This window comes from Bufo gargarizans, chromosome 5, assembly GCF_014858855.1.
Source record: "Bufo gargarizans isolate SCDJY-AF-19 chromosome 5, ASM1485885v1, whole genome shotgun sequence".
Taxonomy (NCBI): domain Eukaryota; kingdom Metazoa; phylum Chordata; class Amphibia; order Anura; family Bufonidae; genus Bufo; species Bufo gargarizans.
In genome coordinates, this window is record NC_058084.1 from 451892847 (window position 1) to 451917443 (window position 24597).

A 24597-nucleotide genomic window follows, 5' to 3' on the forward strand; every position below is an offset into this window, starting at 1 on the left:
TATGGTGAAAGGAAAGGCAGCGTCACTGTAGTCCACAGGCCGTGTCTGGTACTGCAGCTGATTCCTAGTCACTGGGGTGAGGCTGAACTACAATACCAGACTACAGATTTCATGTTGGCTTAACATGATCCCTGCTTTCTCTGAAAATATCACCACACCTGTCCACAGGTTGTGTGTGGTATTACAGCTCCGCTTCATTCACTTCAATGGAGCTGAGAAGCAATACCAGACACAACCCTTTGACAAGAGTGGGGCTGTTTTTGGAAGAAAGAAGGATTTTTGTTGTTTACATTTTTTGGTCCCGGACACCCCTTTAAGTCGATATGAAATCCGTAATTTCTTCAGTCTGGTATTGTATTATATATGCAGTATTTTTGTTTTATGACTTGTATTTGTTATACCTTTTATATGTACTGTAACAAGGGACTATGACAAAAAAAAAAAAGTTCTGATTATAATTGAAAACTACAATAAAAAGAATATAAAAAAATCAGGTCACTGTATCCTAAGGGGGTTGTCACAAAAAACATTCAGAATAGGTGAACAGTGCATAATTGCTGGGAGCCACGCTGACCACCATAACGCAGCAAGGAGGAGTTTGAGTGAAACGGTGGTCAGGCAGGTGCGCTGCTCATGCACACGGCCGCAAACAGCGGGTCAACAATGTACGTTCACCGGCCATTTCTGCACTGCAGTCCGGAAGGTAGGTGCGGAACGGAGACACAGAAACCCATGGAAGCACTACGGAGTGTTTCTGTGTGTTTTCTGTCTGTGCATGCACTACTTTTTGGCGGTGCGGACCATCAGATACAGATAGTCGGTGCCCATGCATTGCGGTCCGCAGCACATGCACATGGCTGTTGTTGGCCAGTGCCTGAGGCCTAAGGTTACATTCACACATTTGCCCATTTTTTTACAGATAAAAAAATGCCCCTTTAAATTGTATTTGGGCTGTCGGTCTGTGAAAATGGACATAAGGACATTTACAACCTTCAAAAAAAAAAGACTACGATTCTGAAAAAGTTATTTCACTGCTGTGTTAAAACATCTGATGCACTCATCGGTCAGCCCCATAGACATTGTACATTTGTGACCACTGCTCCATTCAAACTTCTCACTGCGCTTACGCAAAAAAAAATAAAAAAATTCAACCTACTCCTGTGCAGGAGGCCGCATATGATCAAACCATGTCCGCTTGAGCAGTCAATGGCTGCACGGTTTTGGTGTAAATTTGTGTGATCATTGGCTGCCGCACGCAGCCAGATGCACTGTGGAATGGTACCCTAAGGGCCTCAGGACCCCCGTGCTTCTGATGGGTAGGGGGTTTTGCATGGTGTAGCCGCTTTAAATGTTCCCCTATAGTCTACGATTAACTACACTAATACTTGCCACATTTTGATAGCCGGGAGAAAGATGAGTTGTATCCTGTTGCAAGGCGTCATGCACGACTATATTTATGGTCTGGGTCGCATGCGGACCCGTTCATTTCTATGGGGCTGCAAAAACTGCATACAGCACACGGATATCATCCATGTGTTGTCTGCATCTGTGCAGCCGTCTTGCAAATTCTAGAGCTTGTCCTCTTGTCTGTTTTGCAGAAAAGAATTGCCATTTCTATAATGGGGACAGATGAAAGTGCAGGATGCACGGGGCCAGTATCCGTATTTTGCAGACTGTAAAATACATGGGTTCATGTGCACGTAGCCTAAGGGTCCATTCACACATCCGCAAATGGGTCCGCATCCGTTCCGCAATATCAGGAATAGGTGCAAACCCATTCATTCTCAATGGGGCAGTAATAGATGCGGAGATCACACTATGTGCTCTCTGCATCTGCATTTCCGGAGTGCGGCCCGATCTTCTGAACATGTCCTATTCTTGTCTGCAATTGAAGACGAGAAGAGGCAGTTCTATGGGGGGTGCCGGCTAGGTGTATTGCGGATCTGCAATACACCACGGACGTGTGAATGGACACTAAAGGGAATCCTACACTACTGAAAGTCTCCAACCTCTGGTTCTCCAGCTGTTGCACAAGTACAGCTCAAAGGATGAACCAACTTTGCAAATTGTCTAGATTTTAAATGTCCTACGATTTTGCATCTACAGCTCCTATGCAGATCTCTGTGTCTCCATTGTAACGGACTACACTCCCTGTGTAGTTTGAATCCTACTTTCTCTACAACCTGCTAACCTTAAAGGGGTTATCCGATTCCTGAAATGCCCCCCCATATGCCTGGGCCCCTCACACACAATGTACTTGCCTCGCTCTCCGACACCCGCGTCACATCTGAAGCCCGCACGGCCGCTGCTGCATCTCCCTTTCACGCAGATGAAAACATCTGGCGTTGGGGCGGCAACCAATGGCAGGTGGTTACTGGGACTAGCCTCCCTAGCGACACCCACAATACTAGGGAGGCTCGTCCCCTCCTGACGCCGAATGTTTTCATCCATGTGAAAAGGGAGATGCAGCGGTGGGCGCCGGGGAGCAAGGTATGTACATTGTGTGAGGGGCCCGGGTATATTGAGGCCCTTTCAGGGGTCGGATAACCCCTTTTAATAATTTAGTAATGTACAGATGAAAGCGTGTGTGACTTCAGGATCCGACTACAGTGGGTTTGTCTGTTACCGTGGAGACTTGGGACTGTATAGGTCCTGAAGGACTTTTTAATCAAGACTGTTTCACTATGGCTTGTAGTCAGGGGTGCACCTAGCCTTTCTGCTGCCTGAGGCAAAAATTTAAACTGTGCCACCCCCATGCCAATTTATTAACCTAACCCCTTTGCCACAATGAAAGCACTCATTGCCCATGGCCCTTCTGCTGCCCCCCTCTTGCCTCACCTGGCCTCATTGGTGGTGCACCCCTTGCTTGTAGTAGGATTGCCCCATTAATTGATTTTCGAAAGTGGATAAGTAGGCTGATCTAAGGCAAGCTTTATATGAGAGTTTCCCCCTGCCCCAGTTTCCGGGCACCTCTTCTTTATAGTCTAGGACCCCTCTAATCTTTGCCCGTAATCTGATGTCCACACTGCTCTGGATTGTATTTCTGAAGCACCATATTATTAAATAAGCTGTGTCTATGATGAGCTTCTGCAAGTTTCCATCGATGCATCAGAAAGGCACAGCACTGGTTATAGTAGGGATATCCACGTCATGGCCTTCCGGAGGGTCTTGTTACCTGGAGGGCCAGAACCGGACACTCAGTTTATGTATGTGATGATTTTACAGTAAATTAATCCGAGAGTCCACAACGTGTTCTGCTTTATAAAACGGAGTGACGTGTATGATATCGTCAGTTACTGGAGGTATCTTGTCATGCCAAAGAACAACCATCATAGAAGGTCATACATTCCCATCATAACCTGCTACTAAAACATCCTGCAGAATTAGACATATAATCTCTGAATTTAGGATTTCCTCCCAAAATATATATGGCACAAATGTTCGTGTTTTCGATGCCATTTCTCTCGCTTACATACGAAATCTCTATTTTATCTACATCGTCGTCCTGTGTCTACAGGCAGGCAATCAGCGTCTCTCCATCTGCTGTGGAGGGAGGTGGCGGGGTATTGATTATATCACGGGCCTGGACTTTCTGAAGAGCGCAGGTCCCACCGCAGTTGGAGAGGCACTAGTTGCCACGTCCTGTCTACAATATCAGTGCTCTATTTCTTGCATTGTGTTACTGTCCTCGTGTAAAACTAACAGTGTGCTCACGTCTCTGTAAAGCGTTTCTCAAAATAATGCACTATACCTAATATATATTTTTTTTTTTTACAATTTAAAATGTACATATGTACAAAATGTGTGACTATAAATGTAATTTAGGCAAAATTTTGGCTTAAAAAAAAAAAAAAAAAAAGCTTGATTATCCTCTATGGTTCCATGCTTACAGAACAATGTATCTATAGCAAGTGGCAAGTTTTATATGTGCATGCATCGAACAGAAGTGACCACTAGGGGCGTCGTGCATGGAAACTAACAATGGTTTTCGTAGACTCTGGTGGTGAACAATGGATGGTTAATGCGCTAATCAATTTAGACCTCTGTCCTCTGTTCTGCAAATACGAGAATTTATACCTGGCATCAAAAAATGATATCAATCATGCATAAACCACCTCCACCCCCATTGACGTAATTAAGATTCAGTCTTTCTTCGATCCTCGGGAATGGGAAAGTATAATTGGTAGCGAGAGCCTCTTCATAAAGGCAAAGGTCTCTGTAAACAAGAATGGTCCTTCAGTATTGGTTGATGAATGAGTGCAGGTACTGTGTTAACCCTTTACAATCCACTACGAAGAAACTTTCTTCATCTAGATGGACGTTTCCCACAGCTGTAAAAAAAAAAAGATCAAAAGTCACCGACGGCTATGACTAATAGAGGAGCTATGGCGATCAGACTCCTCCACCCCACCAGTCATGGCAGTACATCACATCTACCCATTTAACAATAAAGCCTAGACCAGGGGTAGGCAACCTCGGGCACTCCAGCTGGTGTGAAACTACAACTCCCAGCATGCATACGTGCTCTTCTCTTCTCAGAACTCTCGTAGAAATGAATGGAGCATGCTGGGAATTGTAGTTGCACAACAGCTGGAGTGCCAAAGGTTGCTGACCCCGGCCTAGACAAACATTAAAGGTGGGTTTACACCGCGCAATTCACGGCCCAATTACTGGGAACCAACGTGAGTATGACCGCTCATTCCCGATAATCGGCCTGTGTAAATGTGCCGCCGATCACCTGATAAACCAGCAAAACGCTTGTTAACCGGGTGAAATGATGTTTCGTGCAGGACATTACATAGTCGTTTCTGGGCAGCAGATTGTCCTTTGTGAACAGCGATCTGTTCTTCCAAAATAATGAGCCTGTATGGGGACAAGTGACGGCAGTGGCGATCCTTCATCCCCATACAGTGAAGGCAATTGCTGCATTGAAATGCAGCTCTTCAACTCCACTGACGAGCAGACAAGTATGTGGAAGGAACAGTCCCGATAACTGCCTGCTACATCTGGCAGTGTAAATCCAGCATGACTTCTTCAGGATGGTAGGTAGCCTTCAGGCACTACTGCACAGAAAAATGCTAATAGCTATCCTCCATAGAGTGTGTGTAAAGTGTACTTGAAGGGGACCTGTCACCTCTCCTGTCATGCTTGTTTTAGTAAAATAGACGTGTTCTTTTTAAAAGGCTATGTACATCTTCAAGTGCATATTTTTTTTATGATTGCATTTTACTCATTTTGGGCTTAAACAGATTTTTTTCAATTGGACTTTATTAAAAATATTGAGCTGTTCTGTCACAAAGAGTAAACTGTCTAGCTGTGTAAATCCTACTTTCATTTTGGTCATCTAATACAATGTTTCCCAACCAGTGTGCCTCCAGCTGTTGCAAAACTACAACTCCCAGCATTCCCGCACAGCCCAAAGGCTGTCCAGGCATACTGGGAGTTGTAGTTTTGCAACAGCTGGAGGCACACTGGTTGGGAAACACTGATCTAATAAACCTCATCTCTAAATCACTAAAAGGTCAAACACTTATTTAAGCAACATTCTTATCAGTACGATAAGAACTGAATTATAATAAGTATTTATGAGGTCAGAGATAAGGAGCCGTCAGCTCCCTGTCTGACAGAGAAGAGAGAAAATTCAGAGCCTGCTACTAGAGAATCTCAAGGCTGTATAGAGACAAGGGTTCAACATTTTAAATAAAGACTAAATGAAATAAAGATTTTTAGCTCAAACGAGTAGAATGCAATAATAAAATAAATTGCCACCTAAGGTGTACATAGCCTTTAAAGCAATCCATAGCTTCTCCAGGACTGTAATACTGATGGCCTGTTCTTAGGTTGGGTGAGGATCTGACTCTTGGCAGCACCGACAATAAGCTGAATGAAGGGGCTGAGGTGCTTCAAGAGAATGGAGCTGAGCTAGAATAATACGTGGCCGGAGTATATTGTAGTTTCCTACCCGTGCGCTCTGTCTGCTTGGCTTCTTCTCCTCATCGGGAAGCGGGGGCAATGGGTACGGGTATTTTCGGCTAGAAGCAATGGATCCTGTAGATGAGGATGGAGACTTGGCAGGTGACAGTGTTCTGTTAGAGGAAGCACATAATAAGCAGTGACGTTACAGGAGAATGTTACGGGGCGACATTTATAGGGATTCCACCCTTCAGATGACTTCTATTTCCTCCATGCTACTTTTGTTCTATTCATTTTCTGGCCCTATTTTCTTGTTTTTGGCTTCTTTTCCAGCAGATTTAATACTTAATTCCTACACCCAGCAGTATAATGGAGTCATCTGAACGTGAAAAATCCCATAATCTCTCAGAAATGTACAGGAAATGATGATGTCGTTAGATTTTATGACAAATCTAAAAAGTACTGTAAGCCTCTGATTGGCTGTTAATGGTTACGATATCTTTTTTTCCTGTGCACCATTCCTCCTGCGTATGATGTTTTTCTGGTGGTATCATGGATGCGGCAGAGGTGGATGTTAGACCATGCAGAACAGTAATGTGAGGACCTTCTGCAATGTCGCTTCCGACCTCAGAGTCAAGATAAAATGCAGGGAAAAATATCTGATAGTCAGTGATATCTGCTGGTGAGAATACAGAGGCTGGCCGTTCTTGTACAGCATGAGCGGTAGGAATGACATCAGAATGAAAGGAGTCTGTAAGCAGAGATCGTCTGTATCCTAGGTAAGCTTGACCACTCACTCTGCTTTATGCCAATTGTCTGCAATCGTCAGTGTGAAAGCTGCTTATCTTGGCTCAGGCAATACAATAGGCCTATGATTTGATCATTAAAGGGCATCTGTCAGTAGATTTGTACCTATGGAACCGGCTGACCTGTTACATGTGCACTTGGCAGCTGAAGACATCTGTGTTGATCCCATGTTCATATGTGCCCGCATTGCTGAGAAAAATTATGTTTTAATATATGCAAATGAGCCTTTAGGAGCAACAGGGGCGTTGCCATTACACCTAGAAGCTCTGCTCTCTCTGCAACTTCTGCACTTTGATTGTCAGGACCAGATGTGATGACGTTTACACTACCTGGCGCTGTAAATCAGAAGTGCAGAGGACGCAGCAGTTGCAAAGAAAGCAGAGCATCTAGGTGTAACAGTAACGCCCCCGTTGCTCCTAGAGGCTCATTTGCATATATTAAAACATCATTTTTCTCAGCCATGCGGGCACATATGAACCCGGGACGAACACAGATGCCTTCAGCTGCCAAGTGCACATGTAACCGGTCAGCCGGTGTCATAGGTACAAATCTGCTGACAGATGCCCTATTAAACAGGATGTCTTCTGGTAAAAGTGTTAACCACCTGAAACGTTGGCAATTATGTTGTCGTTCTCTGGATTCTAGTTTATTTGTCAACCAGACGCCTGTGAACATGACTATGTCTATGGTAAAAAGTGTGGTACAGGTGAAGAAAACCAGTCTTTAGGCCAGAAGTGAGGCAACTGATTCCACAGTGCCCATGTCACCCGCCTTTTGCTACAAATACGGCAAGTGTACATCACAATATTTCAGTCCCCATTTCTGGACATGTTAAGCTCCACTCTGATCTCCACCAGCAAAACATAAAAACACAATTTTTTTGCCAAATTTTAATAATCCTCACCCACTTTCAGGTCCATTCCTATGAAAAAATGCGAAGGGAAGTATGGCTATAAGTCTCACATAATCGGTTTTAAGGGGTCATCCGTACGAAAAATATTTTTCAAACCAGAACCTGGATCTGAATACTACTGTAATTGCATGTAGTTAAACACTTAGTATTGCCGCAGAGTTATTGAATAAAATGTATATGTATAGCGCCACCTGCTGTTTGTTCTTTTCCTTATTTCTCCGCCCACCTCATTGAGGTGGTCGCACGTGTTCAAATAAAAATTTTCAACTGTCACCAGACATATTTTCCGGTAGAAGCTGTGGCAGTTACAAGGAGAGAGCTTCACCAGAAAGGACACACCTGCTGAGAAAGGGCACTCCACCTGAGCTACTAGCCCGAAACCTAGCAGAACAATTGGAGCAATAAATAGGGAGATATCTGGATCCATGTGAGGTACAGGGCTGGTTCTAGCTTTGTTAGAAAGAGATTGTTATGGACTATATGATGTGTGATTTTCATTTAATTACATTAATCATGGGATAACCCCTTTAATATATAAATCTAGCACAGGGCAGGGCACAGCAGTGCAACAGCATGGTCATGAAGGAAGCAGCAATGGATGTGTGGGAAATGCGGGTAACTACTAGTGGCTGTTATCTCTATTCGGAGATCCATGAAAAAACTGCAGTAGTGTCCTCCACATCGTCCGGTCTCTCATGTGCCATCATCATTGACCACCTGGTTTTATCTGCAAGAACATTACAAACATTGCTAAACAAAAAGCCGCCTCCTTCAGCTTGTAACACGTCTCACACTGTCTAAAGACGTGGACAATAACCAAGAGGTCTCCATCATGAGTTCTGGTGAACGTTTTTAAAAAATTCTTCTTCGTTTCTTGGAACTATGATCATCATTTCAATATGACCATCATTTATTTCAGAAGACCACCTCTAGTCTAGACCAGACTGGATTTTCAATTTACTTTAATCACCACTATAGACTGGCCTTCTTGACCATCCCTAGAACAGTGATTTTTTGAGCCACCTTCGAGGGCATGATTTACATTTTGATTTACATACCTACCCCACTGAAGAGCCATGACCTGTCCATAGGCATAATGTAAAGTGAAACCTCCCCCAAAGACCACCCTGTATCTAGGCCAGATTTTCTGTGAAGGCCATTTTTCAATGCATTGGGGGAGGGGGGGGGGGTAGAGGTAGTAGTTCTAAAGGGGACCTAATGCCAAGACAACACCAGTGTTATAAATGGCACATGATGGGGGGGGAGGGGGTCATAGCAGATTTTGCATTGGGGCCCAGGAGACTGAAGCTACACCATTGTGATTGATCTTTAGGTCTTGATGCAGGCTCGTTTTGGGCTGTGTTACATTTCTTTGCCTCTTTTACACCCAAAGAACAAAACATAAATGTAAAAGTTTGAGGTCAGCCTTAGTGATCCGCATCAATGAATCAACCCCATGATTTAACCCCCAGAAAACTATTACATGTTTCAATTTATCATCATTTGCAGGTTCTCTGCCTGCTTTCAGTGAATGGAAACATTCCTGTGTACAATCCAATTGTGTTGGCTCATACAGGTGGTGCACATCTTAGGCTAGGTTCATATCTGCATTGCAGATTTCAGCAAAAATGCAGGAAAATATACTCCTATTATGTTCAGCCGAACGACCGCACTATAGCCGACATTGCAGTGGCGAGCAGGTGTCATTACAGCTCTGCCGTCCCCATTCACTTCAATGGGACGATGGAGCTGTAATTACAGTGATAGCTGCTGCAATGTCGAGGGCGAGCAGTTAAAGGGGTTGTCCTGGATTTTTCTATTGATGACCTATCCGGGAAGACAGAAGGGAGACGGCACGTCCTCATACAGCTGATGGGCAGGGGTGCCATGTGTCGGACCCCCGCCAATCTGATACTAATGACCTATCCTGAGGAGAGGCCATCAATATTAGAAGCCCAGACAACCTCTTTAACAAAGAAGAGAACACAGCGTGCATACGAACAGCTGTTCTGCGGGTGGGGGCTTTAGTCGGGCCCCTGTCAATCCTGAGGATAGGTCATCAATGTAACAAAAGTGGACAACCCCTTTAAAGAATGTCTCTTTAAAAAAAATATACAATTCAGAGGGGTTGTCTGAGATTTTTTTTAAGAAGTGGTAGAGAACAAGACACTGTATCAATTTCACACAGCTCACTGCTCTCTGCCACTAAAAACAACCTTTTAATCTCCAGAAGTGGACCCGAATATTCTCCAGGTCCTACATAAATTGAGCAGCATGAACCTGGGCAATGTACAGTCTGTGAAAAGGATCCCAACTACAGACGGTCTGTAGTCTTCTACTGGATGAAAAGGAAGCTAAAAGATTTTGCCAGGGGTTACACCATACTTTATAGCGTACCAAGGGGAATCAGGGGTATCATTCTCACCTTATAGCAGCCAGCAGTCCCCCTCCTGCAGGCTCTTTGTAAATGTTCAGAAACCTCCTCAGTCACCCAAAAATCCATCTAGTGTAAAACAATATATAGGAGATAGGGAGATGCAGCTTTCAATAAGGCACCATGATAGGTGCACCACTTTGCTGCACCCCAGGGGAGGGATCGGATTGGCCCAGAGCACACAGAATGGTCTGAAATCACACCAGGAAGAGCCTGTCCACTCAGCAAGCAAGGAGAGAGGACATGTGGAGAATTTGCTACGAGAGAGAAGGGAAAAGAACCCATATTTGCAGGTTACACACAACATTTCTGCCTGCAATAAAGGGATTTTGATTTGTTTTTGTAGTGGCAGGAACACTCTAAGGGCGGGTTCGCAATTGCGTTATGGAATTCCGTTATAACAGAGTTATAATGGAATATAACGCAATTTTAGGACGGAATGCAAAACGGAAGCCTTTAAGAGGCTAGTCGACAGGACTATTTTTTTTAGTCATGTAAAACGGACCTGTTATGTGCAGGGGCGGACTGGGAACTAAAAGTGGCCCTGGAAAAAATACTAAAAGTGGCCCTGTTTTGTAGTCGAGTCCAAATTGATGGAAGGCAGGGCCAGCAATACTATATTGTGGCACATCATACCAGCCCAACAGAGCCAAATACCACAGCGCATCAGAAAATAATATCAGCAGCACGAAATACATCCCCAAAAACTTCCACTGGCCGGCCACTTCCACTAAGTTCTACGGCCAATTCGCCCCTGGTTATATGTCCCCGTACACATGTATTAGGACAGAGCAAAATGGAATGCCTCTTAAAGTCTTCCGTTTTGCATTCTGACCTAAAATACCATTATATTACGTTATAACTCTAAGGGAATCTATAACGGAATTCCATAACGCAAATGCGAACCCGCTGTAAGCTATCACTTCAATGTATTTTGTTTTATAAAAATCTGATTAATAATGCCGGTCGAGAAAAGTGAAATGGCAATGACTTTCCCAATGCAGCTTTGCACTTTGCAGCTTTGAAAAGGACCTCTTTTAGTACACATTTGTATACATCATGTAATAGAAGTTTTAGAGTATCTTTGCATTGTCCCATTTCTCTGCTATTCCTCCTGGAAATGTATGAATAAGTTGGCAACTGTGCATTAGGCTTCGTTCACATCACCGTTTAGCCTTTCCGTTCTCCTGCTCCGTTTTGACACATAACTGAGCCCTTAGGACCCCATAGACTAAAATGGGGTCCATTATGTTTCCGCTCAGAAGATGATTTTGAAGTCCTGCATGCACAACTTTTGTCTCCTCTCCAAAATCATCTTCTGAGCAGAAACATAACGAACCCCATTATAGTCTATGGGGTCCTCAGGCTACGTTCGGCTCGGTTTTGTGCCTTCTCCGTCCTTTCCATTCTCCTGCTCCTAAACAGAGCAGGAGAACGGAAAGGCTAAACGGTGATGTGAACGAAGCCTTACAAGGGTATCCATAAGGTATGTCCCTACATAGTCTGACACTATCAGTACTGATTGGACAGTGTCAGAATGTGTACAGACACACCCCATTGACAGAGAATGGTAACACCTAGTTGTCAATTTAATTACCTTACCAGGAGGAATAGCAGAGGAACAGCTCAGTGTAGATTCCTAAGAAAAGGTGTTCCAGAATAGTTATTCTTAATGGGGAACACGTGCATTTCCTAAGACACACACGTCAGGAGGGCCGACAGGTACTATACACACGTGGAAAAGGCATATTAGGGTAGGTTCACATCACCGTTTCGTTTTCCGTTCTTCTGATCCGTCAGAAGAACAGGAAACATTAAAAAAGGATCCTTTTTTTGAGCATGTGTTTGGCATACCTTTGTCATTTGGCATCCCTTTTAGCCGTTTGCATCTGAGATCCGTTATTTTAGATAGTAGAAAAAGTCCTTCTCGAAGAACTTTATCTTCTATCTAAAATAACTAAGAAGGAAATGGTTAAAACAGATGCAAAATAAGCATAACGGATGCTCGAAATAAAGGATCCAGTTTTTTGGGGGTTTTCTGTTCTTATGATGGATCAGAAGAACAGAAAGCGAAACAGTGATGTGAACCTGGCCTTACCACTCTATCATCCTGTTCCCCCTCATGGATTTATCAAACAAGTAGATATTGTCTCACAGATTCCAAGATGGCCATAACCTTTGAAGAAAAGTCTGCTAGGTCACAGACAGGCAGTTTAGACAACTGGTTGTTCAACCAACAGCCCAAGAACATCCTGAGGCTGACCTATGGTACTAATAGACTGCATATAATATGAGCATTTGAGAACAAAGGAGAATTTCCAACTACTTCTACAACCACATAGAGCAGTGGTCTCCAACCTTTGAAGCTTCCTGGGAGATGTAGTTTCACACCAGGAGAAGATGTACAGGTTGGAGACAACCAATGCGTAAAGATTTATAGATGTCCTACTCAGTACCATATCTCATGCCATGCTTCTGAACCAGTGAAGTAGACATTGCAGCGAGCTGAATGATGGTTTCTCCAAGAAGAACATGCTATTAATGTGTGATGTCTACGGCCTCATGGATTATAATCGACTTCTGAGAGCTATTAATGGTGACGGGGTGGCATGCACTACACCCTTTATCAATAGCTTCAGGGACACAACATAGATAAGAGCACTATATCTATATAACAAAGCCAAACCCACAAAAAAAAGCAAGAAAACGTATGGGGGGGATTTCTCATATCAAGGAGGAGCGGAGGATTTGCCGAAAGCAGCCAATCAGGACGCTGCTTTGTAATTACAAAGTCAAAGCTGGAATCTGATTATTAGTCTTGGGCAACTCCTCCAAGTTTTCCTCCTGACTGTGTTTGATAAATTCCACCCATGGTTCCTTAGCCAAATGAATTGTCATCTACTGAAAGAAAAATACATCCCTAAACGAGAAGAAAATCTATGTGTGACGTGGACGTATGGTTTACATTATTTTTGGTTACTGGTTATGTGTAGTGGTGGTTATTTCTGCCTTGTCTGATGTACCACTGACCACCTGACTTGCCAGTCACATATGAGGAGCATTGTGCTGGCTAATCCCAAAGTAGGCTGGCACCAGGGATATGCCGTAAATGGTTGTCCACCATGTACTTATTGCATGTCTAAAAGTACATTAAAGGTGATGTCCATCCAAAAACTTAGTCATATTACACCCATCCCCAGAGGTACTGGATAATATATTGAGGACGGGGGTTTCTGAAATCGCCTATTAGGCTTCCTCTCAGGATATGTTTCTATGTCCTGTTGGTCATGCTACAATTATAAGACCATTTTAGGAAATGCTTGCATTTTTCCCATCTGATTTAATGTCCCTATGACAACCTCAGTTCCTAATAATTGATCATTGTAATAGGAATTCTGTGTAGACCTAGACCTCCTACCACATCAATATCCACAGCCCAGCTGCTGCTATTAAAGGAGTGTTCCCATCTGGGAAATTGATGACATATTGCTAGCAGGGGCTGATTGGGAACTTAAAGTGGCCCTGGAAAAAAACTAAAAGTGGCCCCATGTTGTAGCTGGGTCTAAATTAAAAGAAGACAGGACAAAACAAGTAGGCAGGGACAACAGAAGTAGGCGGTGCCTGCAATACCATAGTGCAGCACAGAATACCGCCCCAGCAGAACCAAATACCACTGGGCAGCACAAAATACTGCCGCCCCAACCACAGTATTTAACTGCATCACAGTTGAGTTCAGGAGGGCACCTGTGGCAGTTGAGCATCAGATCATTATGTACCTGGTCTTGCGGCCATCAAGAGGGCTTGTGTGGCCCTCTGGCCATCGGCCCACTGGGAAATTTCCCTGTAGGGTCTATGGCCAATCCGCCCCTGATTGCTAGGATATGTTACCAATGCCATATAGTTCTGGGACTCACTCCTATTCCCAAAACAGGACCCCTCAAACTGAATAGTAGCATGCAGTGCATGCGCCGCCTCCCTCCATTCACTGCTATGGGCGTTACGAAAATAAAGTGCTGGCTCGGCTATTTCTGGCACCCCCGTAGCGGTGTATGGAGAGGTGGCAACGCTTGCGAGGTGCACTCGCTACTCCCCGATATTGGACTTCCAAGCATGCTGGCTCAGCTATTTTTATAACTCCCATAGTGATGTATGGAGAGCACATCAAGCATGCGCTGTGTGCTCTTCATCACTTCACAGGCCCGTTCTCTAGATAGGAGCAGGTCCCAGAGGTACCATATCCTAGCATTATGCTAGCATAGTCTCAGATGGGCCAAACCAAACTTATTAAAGTGAAACTTCACGGACATTGATGTGGACGGAAATTCGGATTTATCAGTTGGAAACAAAAATGGAAATTAACATTCTAATCTAAAAAAGGGGTTCTCAATTATGGACAATCTATTTATGTCACAAAGCCTGGGACCAATAACCTGGTCTCAGGGGGTCCCAATGCTGGGACCCCAGTAATTAGGTTTAGTCTAATGACCCTGCAGCAACACCACAGGAGAAAAAGAAGTATTGCAATGTCGGGTCCTCCAAAGGTAGAGATGCTCTTTGTAGCTGCACTTATAGATGAGAGTCCTCAATGAGGAACTCTTCCCTACCGACTTAAACTCCACTAACAGGGTATTTAAAAATTTGTTTTTGTTACACCTAAAAAATACTTTGAAAAATAAATTTGTGGCTTATATTTTTTTCGAACTACGTTTTGTGGGGAAATAAATCTCAACATGGTATAATATTGGGCCATTGGTCAGGGGCATCTCTTTGTCCCAGCTTGACTTGAGATTCTTGCTTTACTTATTAATCAAATTAAATGGGTTATAGAACATTATAAGAACATGGCTGCTGTATTCCAGGAACAAGCGCCACCCTAGGTGGTGTTCAGTACTGCAGCTCAGTTTTATTCATTTGGAAAGGGCTGACTAGCAGTACCACACACACAACCTATGGACCAATGTGGTGCAGCCATGTTCTTATAATCTCATACAACCCAATTATTATTAAGTATGTGTTTGGACGGACATATCCTTTAATAAACACCCACTGCTCCCTGATCAACATACCGGTACATTTTTATTTAAGGGGATTGTTTTCTCCTTTAAGACAATAAGGTATATACACTCACACTACTAGATATATACATACACAAACAAATGCATACATGTGCAGTACAACCGTACATGTATACTGTATGCAGGTATGTATATATGCCAAGCTCCACCATGGCGATATATACCGCAACACCGCTCTGAACTTAATAAAGCGTTCCGTTCCGTAATACCTAATATACGGTCCTTCTCTGTTTTTATTCACATCTTCTACCCATATAGCTACATAATGTTGTCTTTTGTACCAGGGGTTAAAATACCTGCAGAAAGTGATAGGAGGAAAAGGAGAACAGAGAAAGCAGAAAATACAGTCTGAAAATACAACATGAGCACAGAAAGAAGAGTGAGAATGGGAACAAAAGGGAGGAGAGAGGTAAGCAAGCAATGACTATAGGCAGATCAGCGTGCGAGGAGAAATCAGGAGATAAGAAGAGTCACTGCCGTCTGGGTAATACAATGCACATAAGCTGTATACGTCCTGTACTACACAGAGTATATAGAATTCATACAGCATAAATACTAAATTGTAAGAAATAAGATACATACAAGTGAGTACACATTAAAGGGGATACCTCATTCATAATTTTCAGATCAAAAAGTCCACCAATGCTGGTAGTAGTCATTTTAAAGTAATTTTCAGAGTTTCTAGCATAAAGTATACTTTTTGTTGTTTCTTTTTGCTTCTACAGTGGCATGCAAGAGTCTGGGCACCACTGGTCAAAATTACTGTTACTGTAAACAGTTCAGCAAGTTAAAGATGAAATGATCTCCAAAAGATATAAAGTTAAAGGCTAGATACACCTTTATGAGCTTAAAATAATTTTTTTTAATTGGTCTTTAGAAAAAAATGTTTTAGTTATTTTCTCTGTACAGAGCTGAGATGCTTTAGTAGCAGGGTCTGAATTTTCTCTCTGCTCCGTCAGACAGGGAGCTGACAGCCTCCTTATCTCTGACCTTATAAATACTCATCTCAATCCTTATATAACTGATAAGAATGTGACTTAAATAAGCCTTTATGACTTCTTAGAGATAAGAGTTATTAGATGACTGGCACAAAGTGAAAGTAAGATGCCCACAGCTAGAAAAACAGTTAACGCTTTATGACAGAACCGCTCAATATTTTTTTAATAAAGACCATTTGAAAAAATGATTTTTAGCCCCAAATGAGTAAAATGCAATAAAAAAAATTGCCCTCAAAGGTGTACATAGCCTTTAAAGATGAAAAACACTTTGCAACATTTTAAAGAGACACTGTAACCTGGACTTTACTTACTGAGCTAATAACATCAGGAATCATCGGCTTCACAGAACTCATTGCGCATGCGCCAGCTGCACACACATTACGTTGGTGCTGAGCAGTGAATAAATTAGCAGCGGGGCGGTGCTGGGTAAATCGTGGAGACTAAGGTGGTTATGTTATTAGCTCAGTAAGTAAAATCCAGGTGACAGTGTCCCTTTAAGCAATATCTGTGTATTATTTTGGTTTTATACAATTTTAGAGTGAAAAAAGGAAAGGAGCACCTTAAAAGGAGATTTGAGCACTTCACTAACTTTGACCGAGGTCTCAGACCTTAAATAGCCTATTAGGGTTAAAGGGGTTTTCAGAGATTTTAATACTGTAAAGGTCATCAGTATCTGATAAGTCGGGCTCCGACACCGGAACCCCGAGCGATTAGCTGTTTGAGAAAGCAGTGGTGCTGGCAGTAGTGCCAAGGCTCTCTCAGCTTTTTTTAGGCCAATGATGACCTAGGTGCAGCTCAGCCCCATAGAAGTGAATGAGGCTGAGTTGCAATACCAAGCACAGCCCCTATACAATTTACGGCGCTGTGCTTGGTAATCTGGGAGAAGGCCGCATGCTCACAGAAGCGCTGGTGCCTTCTCAAACAGCTGATCAGCAGGGGTTTCTGGTGTCAGACCCCACGATCTGGATAGGTCATAAGTATTAAAATCTTGGAAACCCCTTTTAAGGCTTGTTCACATTCATCATTATGAAAGGCCAGGTGATGCAAATTTCAAAGCTTTATAAATACCCAGACTCCCCTAACCTTATCCCAAAAACTGCAGCCATAGGCTCGTCTAAGCAGCTGCCTAACACTGTGAAAATGAAAATGGTTGATGCCTACAAAGCAAGAGAAGGCTATAAGAAGATAGCAAAGCGTTTCCAGGTTGCCATTTCCTCAGTTCAAAGTGTAATTAAGAAATGGCAGTGAACAGGAACAGAAAAGATTAGGAGAAGATCTTGAAGACCAAAAAAAATTTCAGAGACAACTGCTCGTAGGACTACTAGAAAGGCAAATCAGAACCCCCGCTTGACTGCAAAAGACCTTTGAGAAGATTTAGCAGACTCAGGAGTTGTGGTACATGTTTGGAGAAAAAAAGGCACAGAATCTCAAGAAAAGAACACCTCTCCAACCGTTATGCATGGGGTGGATCAATCATGCTTTTTTTGGGGGGGGGGTGTTGCAGCTGATGGCAAGGGAAACATTTCACAGGTAGAGGGAAGAATGGATTCAATTAAATTCCGGCAAACTATTGTTAAAAAAAATAATAATTTAATTCTGAAAATTCTGGAAGCAAACATAACACCAACTGTAATAAAGCTGAAGTTGAAAAGTGTATGGCTTCTACAAATGGGATAATGACCCTAAACACACCTTAGAATCCACAATAAGCTATCACAAAAGGCACACGTGAAAGGTTTTATCATGTAGGTACGCAAACACATACACTCACCTAAAGAATTATTAGGAACACCTGTTCTATTTCTAAGTAATGCGATTATCTAGTCAACCAATCACATGGCAGTTGCTTCAATGCATGTAGGGTTGTGGTCCTGGTCAAGGCAATCTCCTGAACTCCAAACTGAATGTCAGAATGGGAAAGAAAGGTGGGCTACAACAGCAGAAGACCCCACCGGGTACCACTCATCCCCACTACAAATAGGGAAAAGAGGCTACAATTTGCACAAGCTCACCAAAATTGGACTGTTAAAGACTGGAAAAATGTTGCCTGGTCTGATGAGTCTTGATTTCTGTTGAGACATTCAAATGGTAGAGTCCGAATTTGGCATAAATAGAATGAGAACATGTATCCATCATGCCTTGTTACCACTGTGCAGGCTGGTGGTGGTGGTGTAATGGTGTGGGGGATGTTTTCTGGGCACACTTTAGGCCCCTTAGTGCCAATTGGCTATCGTTTAAATGCCACGGGCTACCTGAGCATTGTTTCTGACCATGTCCATCCCTTCATGACCACCATGTACCCATCCTCTGATGGCTACTTCCAGCAGGATAATTCACCATGTCACAAAGCTCGAATCATTTCAAATTGGTTTCTTGAACATGACAATGAGTTCACTGTACTAAAATGGCCCCCACAGTCACCAGATCTCAACCCAATAGAGCATCTTTGGGATGTGGTGGAACGGGAGCTTCGTGCCCTGGATGTGCATCCCTCAAATCTCCATCAACTGCAAGTTGCTATCCTATCAATATGGGCCAACATTTCTAAAGAATGCTATCAGCACCTTGTTGAATCAATGCCACGTAGAATTAAGGCAGTTCTGAAGGCAAAAGGGGGTCCAACACCGTATTAGTATGGTGTTCCTAATAATTCTTTAGGTGAGTGTATATATCTTCTTTATCCCGTGACTTTTACGATGATCCTCACAGTCCCCTGATCTGAACATCACTGAAAATCTATGGATAGACCTCAAAAGAGCAGAGCATGCAAGATGACCTAGGAGTCTCACAGAACTGGAAGACGCCTACAAGGAAGAATGGATGAAAATCCCTCAAACAAGATCCGAAAGACTGGCTACAAAAGGCATTTACAAGCTGTTACACTTGCCAAAGGGGGTTCTACTAGGTACTAACCATGCAGGGTGCCCAAAGTTTTGCTTAGGGCCCTTTTCCTTTTTTGTTATTTTGAAAATGTAAAAGATGAAAATAAAAAAATTGTTTTTATTAAAACACAAGAAGAATGAATGTATCATCTCCCCCTCTGCCAGTTTACAACATTGCATGGATTAAATGAAAAATACATGCCATTTCATTTAAGATGGTGCATCCATTATAAAGTGTGAAGTTAATAAAGTCGATTATACTGCCAAAACGTCGCACTTTATGATGGATGCACCTACAATGCTGTAAGCTGCCAGAGGGAGAAGGAGACTGATTCTGTGCAGAGACCGGCTCCAGCAGCACCAAGAAGGACACATTTATGTAAATGGAACCTGTGTTGCTCCACTGTGAATGGAGAGGATGTGCAGCTCTCTCGATTCACTTCTATGGGTGTTCTGAATATAGCTGAGCAGCCTTATTTGGCACGAGGCAGGGTCCAAGTGGGGACAGAGGATATGCCATAAATGTCCAGATGGGAATAACCTTTGGATAAGAAAAACATGGCTCTTGGGCCTCGGACACATGCAGCAGCTGGAATGTGTAAACCAGACCTAATATCCAGTAAAATCAAGGTAAGGTGGACCATTTGTGATTGGAAATCAGGTAGCTTACAGTATATAAGTGTATATAGCTAATAAATATATTTAGTAGTTGTACTGTAAGCAATACCTTAATATACAGTATTAGTGGGAGCCATGATGACTGCCAGCAGAATACAGGTGCTGTATCAGTGGAGGGTGCATGTATTCTGCTGATGGGCAGTGGTAGGAAATGACGTTTCCCTACTGCTGCCACCTACTCGTAAAGTGAGCGATTCTGGTAATGGATATACAGTATATTAACATCCCCAATCTATGAAAAGGACTGGCCTCAACTAGTCGACCCTACAGCAAACTGAGCTGCTGACAGCCCCACTGGTCAGTATTGCTAGACAAGCCTCTGACTGCCACAAATTCATCATGTAACAACCATAAAATACACAGTCAAGGTCTGAAACCGGAAGACGCTCTTTACTACGAGGCAAATCATTCTCTATTACTGTCCATTATGTCCATTAGCCATAATCTGAACTAGGGTGGTCCTACTCACCCTTACATGGCTCCTGAGATTATAGAGCACACTGCTGCATCTCCATGCACTGTGAAAACACGCTCGACCCAGATACATGTGAATACGTACAATCTATACCAGTGATTTTTTACGAGTGATTTTTTTAAACTGGGAGGCGCCACCTATTGGTTGGTGGCAGCTGGGGAGCAGATTAAATGCTGCAAAGACTGTGACATAATTGACTCCTTTTTCGTTTATTTTATTGTTCCTCTCAAGATATAACGTTTAGGATAAATTAAGATAATTTTACCAAAAATTGCTACTGGTCATGACCTTTGGTGAGGCCTCAGCAGGAAAGATTGAGGAGCTGGGCTCTGTACACATTTATAGATAAGAAGCATCTGGGAATCCTTCCTCCTTGTGGATATCCAGCGGGTGTCGGCAGCCTTCCAGGCAATGCTCCTGGGTATGCAAATTAGCTCTCCTCCACAAGGAAGAAAACTGCATCTCAAGTGCCACCTATAGGTAACTACGGTACCTAGTAATTCAGGGTCTTACCCATTAAAGGGAGACTTCCATCAGAATGGGGTATTTTAACTAAATATTTATAATAAAAAAAATAATTTAAAAAGAAATTTTGGGCTTTTTCTTTTTCATTTCAACAGTACTATCTTCCCATTGAACATGAAGGGCGGTCTGTCGCCGCAAATTCACAAACTAACTGTTCCTGGTGCCCTGCAGTTAACATGTAAAGTAGCAGAGCACCAGGAACGGTTTTATTTGTAAATTTGCAGTGTTACAGACTCCCTTTAAATGCAGAATATTGTCCCTCTGTAGCAGTGAACACAGAGAGATAAAACCGCTATATAGATAATCCACTGTCAGGTTACTGCTACTGTGAGCCCCCCTGAACCTGGCTGGAAGAGGCTCGTGTCCTGCTCCACAGCGCAGACAGCAGCATGGAGGTAAGTATTTATGTTTGTTATTTTCATGTGCAACCACTGGGGCACTGAGGGGGAGCATTATTATAACTGGGGCAGCACTACTGGGGAACTGAGGGGGAGCATTATTATAACTGGGGCAGCACTACTGGGGCACTGAGGGGGAGCATTATTATAACTGGGGCAGCACTATTGGGGAACTGTGGGAGGGGCATTATTATAACTGGGGCAGCACTACTGGGGCACTGAGGGGGAGCATTATTATAACTGGGGCAGCATTATTGGGGAACTGTGGGAGGGGCATTATTATAACTGGGGCAGCACTACTGGGGAACTGTGGGAGGGGCATTATTATAACTGGGGCAGCACTACTGGGGCACTGAGGGGGAGCATTATTATAACTGGGGCAGCACTACTGGGGCACTGAGGGGGAGCATTATTATAACTGGGGCAGCACTACTGGGGAACTGTGGGAGGGGCATTATTATAACTGAGGCAGCACTACTGGGGAACTGTGGGAGGGGATTATAACTGGGGCAGCACTACTGGGGAACTGTGGGAGGGGCATTATTATAACTGGGGCAGCACTACTGGGGAACTGTGAGAGGGGCATTATTATAACTGGGGCAGCATTATTGGGGAACTGTGGGAGGGGCATTATTATAACTGGGGCAGCACTACTGGGGAACTGTGGGAGGGGCATTATTATAACTGGGGCAGCACTACTGGGGAACTGTCGGAGGGGCATTATTATAACTGGGGCAGCACTACTGGGGAACTGTGGGAGGGGCATTATTATAACTGGGGCAGCACTACTGGGGAACTGTGGGAGGGGCATTATTATAACTGAGGCAGCATTATTGGGGTATCATAATTATAAGTTGGGGGCACTATGGGGACATTTTTTATAACATTATGGGGACTTTATTACTATTGGGGGACACTATGGCATTAATACAACTGGAGACACTATATGGGGCTTCATTGATACTGGGATCAGTATAGGTGGGCATTATTACTTCTGGGGCATACAATAAGGGATTTAATACTACTGTGGGCACCATGTTGGATGTAATTACTACTGGGTAGCACTTTAGGAGGCATTAGTACCACTGTGGGTACTATAAGGGTGCATATTTGCTACCAGGACACACTGTGAAGGCACTATGGTGGACTATAGTAGTAATGGGGTACTATAAGGAGGAACATTTACTACTGGGGAATGCTGCCATTGGCATTATTATTACTGCGCCACTACAGGCAGGCATTAGTGGCAGGCATTAGTACTTATATTAATTAGTTATAGGTGCAATATTACTACTGGGGGTATTATGGTGGGCTTTACTTCTACTGGGGGCATTATGGTGAGCTTTATTACTACTGAGGGAGTATGGGGAACATTATTACTAGTACAGGCACTATGAGGACATTATTACCTCTGGGGCACAATGGGGACATTATTATTATGGGGGCACTATTACAACTAAGCGCACTCTTGGAGAGAAGTATTACTACTGGTGGGATATTTGGGAGCGCTGTTACTGTCTGGGAGGTTCCCTGGCACAGTATCAGCTTACCACAATTATTTTGGGGGAAATGATGTTTACATTATTAGTGTCAGGGGCACTATTTTCTGGGCACAGTTTTTTAAGGGTACTGTGTGCCAATAATTACTGAAGAGGGCAATTGTCTGTGTGGTACTAGTATTTTCAGGGAGACTATTTGAGTGTATATTATTGGGAAGCACAGTGGGCACGTTATTGTGACAGCAGCAAGGGGTGTTCAGAAGGTGGGGAGGAAAATGAAAACGTAGGAACCTAAGACGCCTGTGTGTCAAACTCTGCAGAGAGAGACATGGCTCAAAGAAGGCATTGTGGCGGTCTCGTCCGAATGGAGAAGATGAGGAAAGAGAACACGTATATAAGAGGAGACATCACTGGATGTAATAGGTATGTGGTGCTGTATTCTCCTGTATGTTTGGTAGCACGGAATGTAATTTAAAAAGTAATAGTCATCCATGATGGGTCCGAATGTGGTGACTGTCATTTTGACAGGAAGATTAGCTCTGCATGCTGTGCTGTTCCTTCTGTCAAATCTGAAGGAACTGCTGTCAAAGGCTTAGAGAAGAGCCTATGAGCGGAGTGAGAATAGTCTTATTTGGTTAACATTTATCACTGTTCTCATCCTTGGGGGGTAAACATTTCAAACTTCTTGTTATTAGGGGGAATTGGTGTGCAAAGTTTGAGAAACACTGAATTAGACTATTTAACTCACAGAGGAGCAGTAACAGATCCTGTTCTTTAAACATTTACCAGAAGCAAAATGGGCACATGTATCTGGTCATGTCCTTGTTTATTTTGTGTTCCACCATTATCTGTTCTTACAGTAAATGTCCATCAGCAGCACACCATTTTTAGGTGCAATATTTTGTGCTAATTTCTTTATTTTTTTTATAGTGCTTGGGGCTCCGCTGTTCTGATACAGAATTAACAGTAGGTGGTTAAGCTCCTAAACTCCCTCCAGTCTTGGCAGTCACAGCATTGTGTTAGCGGTAGGCGGAAGCTCCTTAAAAATCTCATGGCAAGGACCTCAAATAGTCTTCTGTTCATATGAGCTGCAGTGCACCAGCTTGGCCATCACACAGTGGAAGAAGCCTTCTGCTCCTGGCTCCATCCACTGTTATGTTTCAAACAGATGTCAGGCCATCACAAGATTCATTTAGATGCCCTATCATGAGAACAGGTCATCAATATCTGAAAGGTGGACAACAACCCCTTTAACAGTATTCATTAAGCTCCTGAGCTCCCTCTAGTGGTGGCAGTCAGAGTGTTAATAATTAGATCCATGTCTATGGAAGGGATTTGGAGCGGAGGTTCAAAACACTGGATCTCGATTAGTATAATTATATCCTATTTAGACAATACTTCAAGAAACACTTCATACAGAGTAATGCACATAGTAGAATAGCATATTTATATAAAATATATAAACTATGTAGCATCATGAACGGTAATCTATTGACATGTACAATTTTATCAGCATGGAAGGGCAACACTCTGTCCCAACTAATTAAAAATATCCAAATTTCCAGCATTCAGCATTTTCACAGGGAAGAATGAATAGGAGGGATCAGATACCTAAGAAGCTAAGAAACTGTGAACGCAATGAAGGCTGCCACTAAAAGCAACCTGTATTCTGCCTATGGTACAGTGGACTGTCTGCCAATAGGCTGCAGCAAAGTTACATGGAATTTGATATTCTTGGCCTAGCTCTGCTCTTTTATTGCATTGCCTCTACTGATAAAGTGTGAGCCTGCGCTTTAACGTGAATGTCCCACTATGTCATTAATTGTTTACTATATCGTTATATCTGTTAGAGTACAGTTTTTATGACACAGAGCTCCAAATCCCCTACATACTATAGCTGTAGATATAAAGGATAGTATCCTGACTGTAGTTTAGAAGCTTTAGTGCATAATGTCTTATTATTGTGTTCAATGTATAACAGTATGCAGTCAGCTCCAGAG

The 24597-nt window shown here is 43.1% G+C and overlaps 1 protein-coding gene across 1 annotated transcript in view; it reads right to left on the reverse strand.

Moving 5' to 3' along the window:
* Nucleotides 1-4049: 4049 nt before the first annotated feature.
* ADAM22 (ADAM metallopeptidase domain 22) overlaps nucleotides 4050-24597 on the reverse strand; it is a 253471-nt gene continuing 232923 nt past the window's right edge. The window contains 2 exon segments of the mRNA XM_044292767.1: nucleotides 4050-4331; nucleotides 5963-6086. Coding sequence (XP_044148702.1) covers nucleotides 4311-4331; nucleotides 5963-6086 — 145 coding nt within the window. The 3' untranslated portion in view covers nucleotides 4050-4310.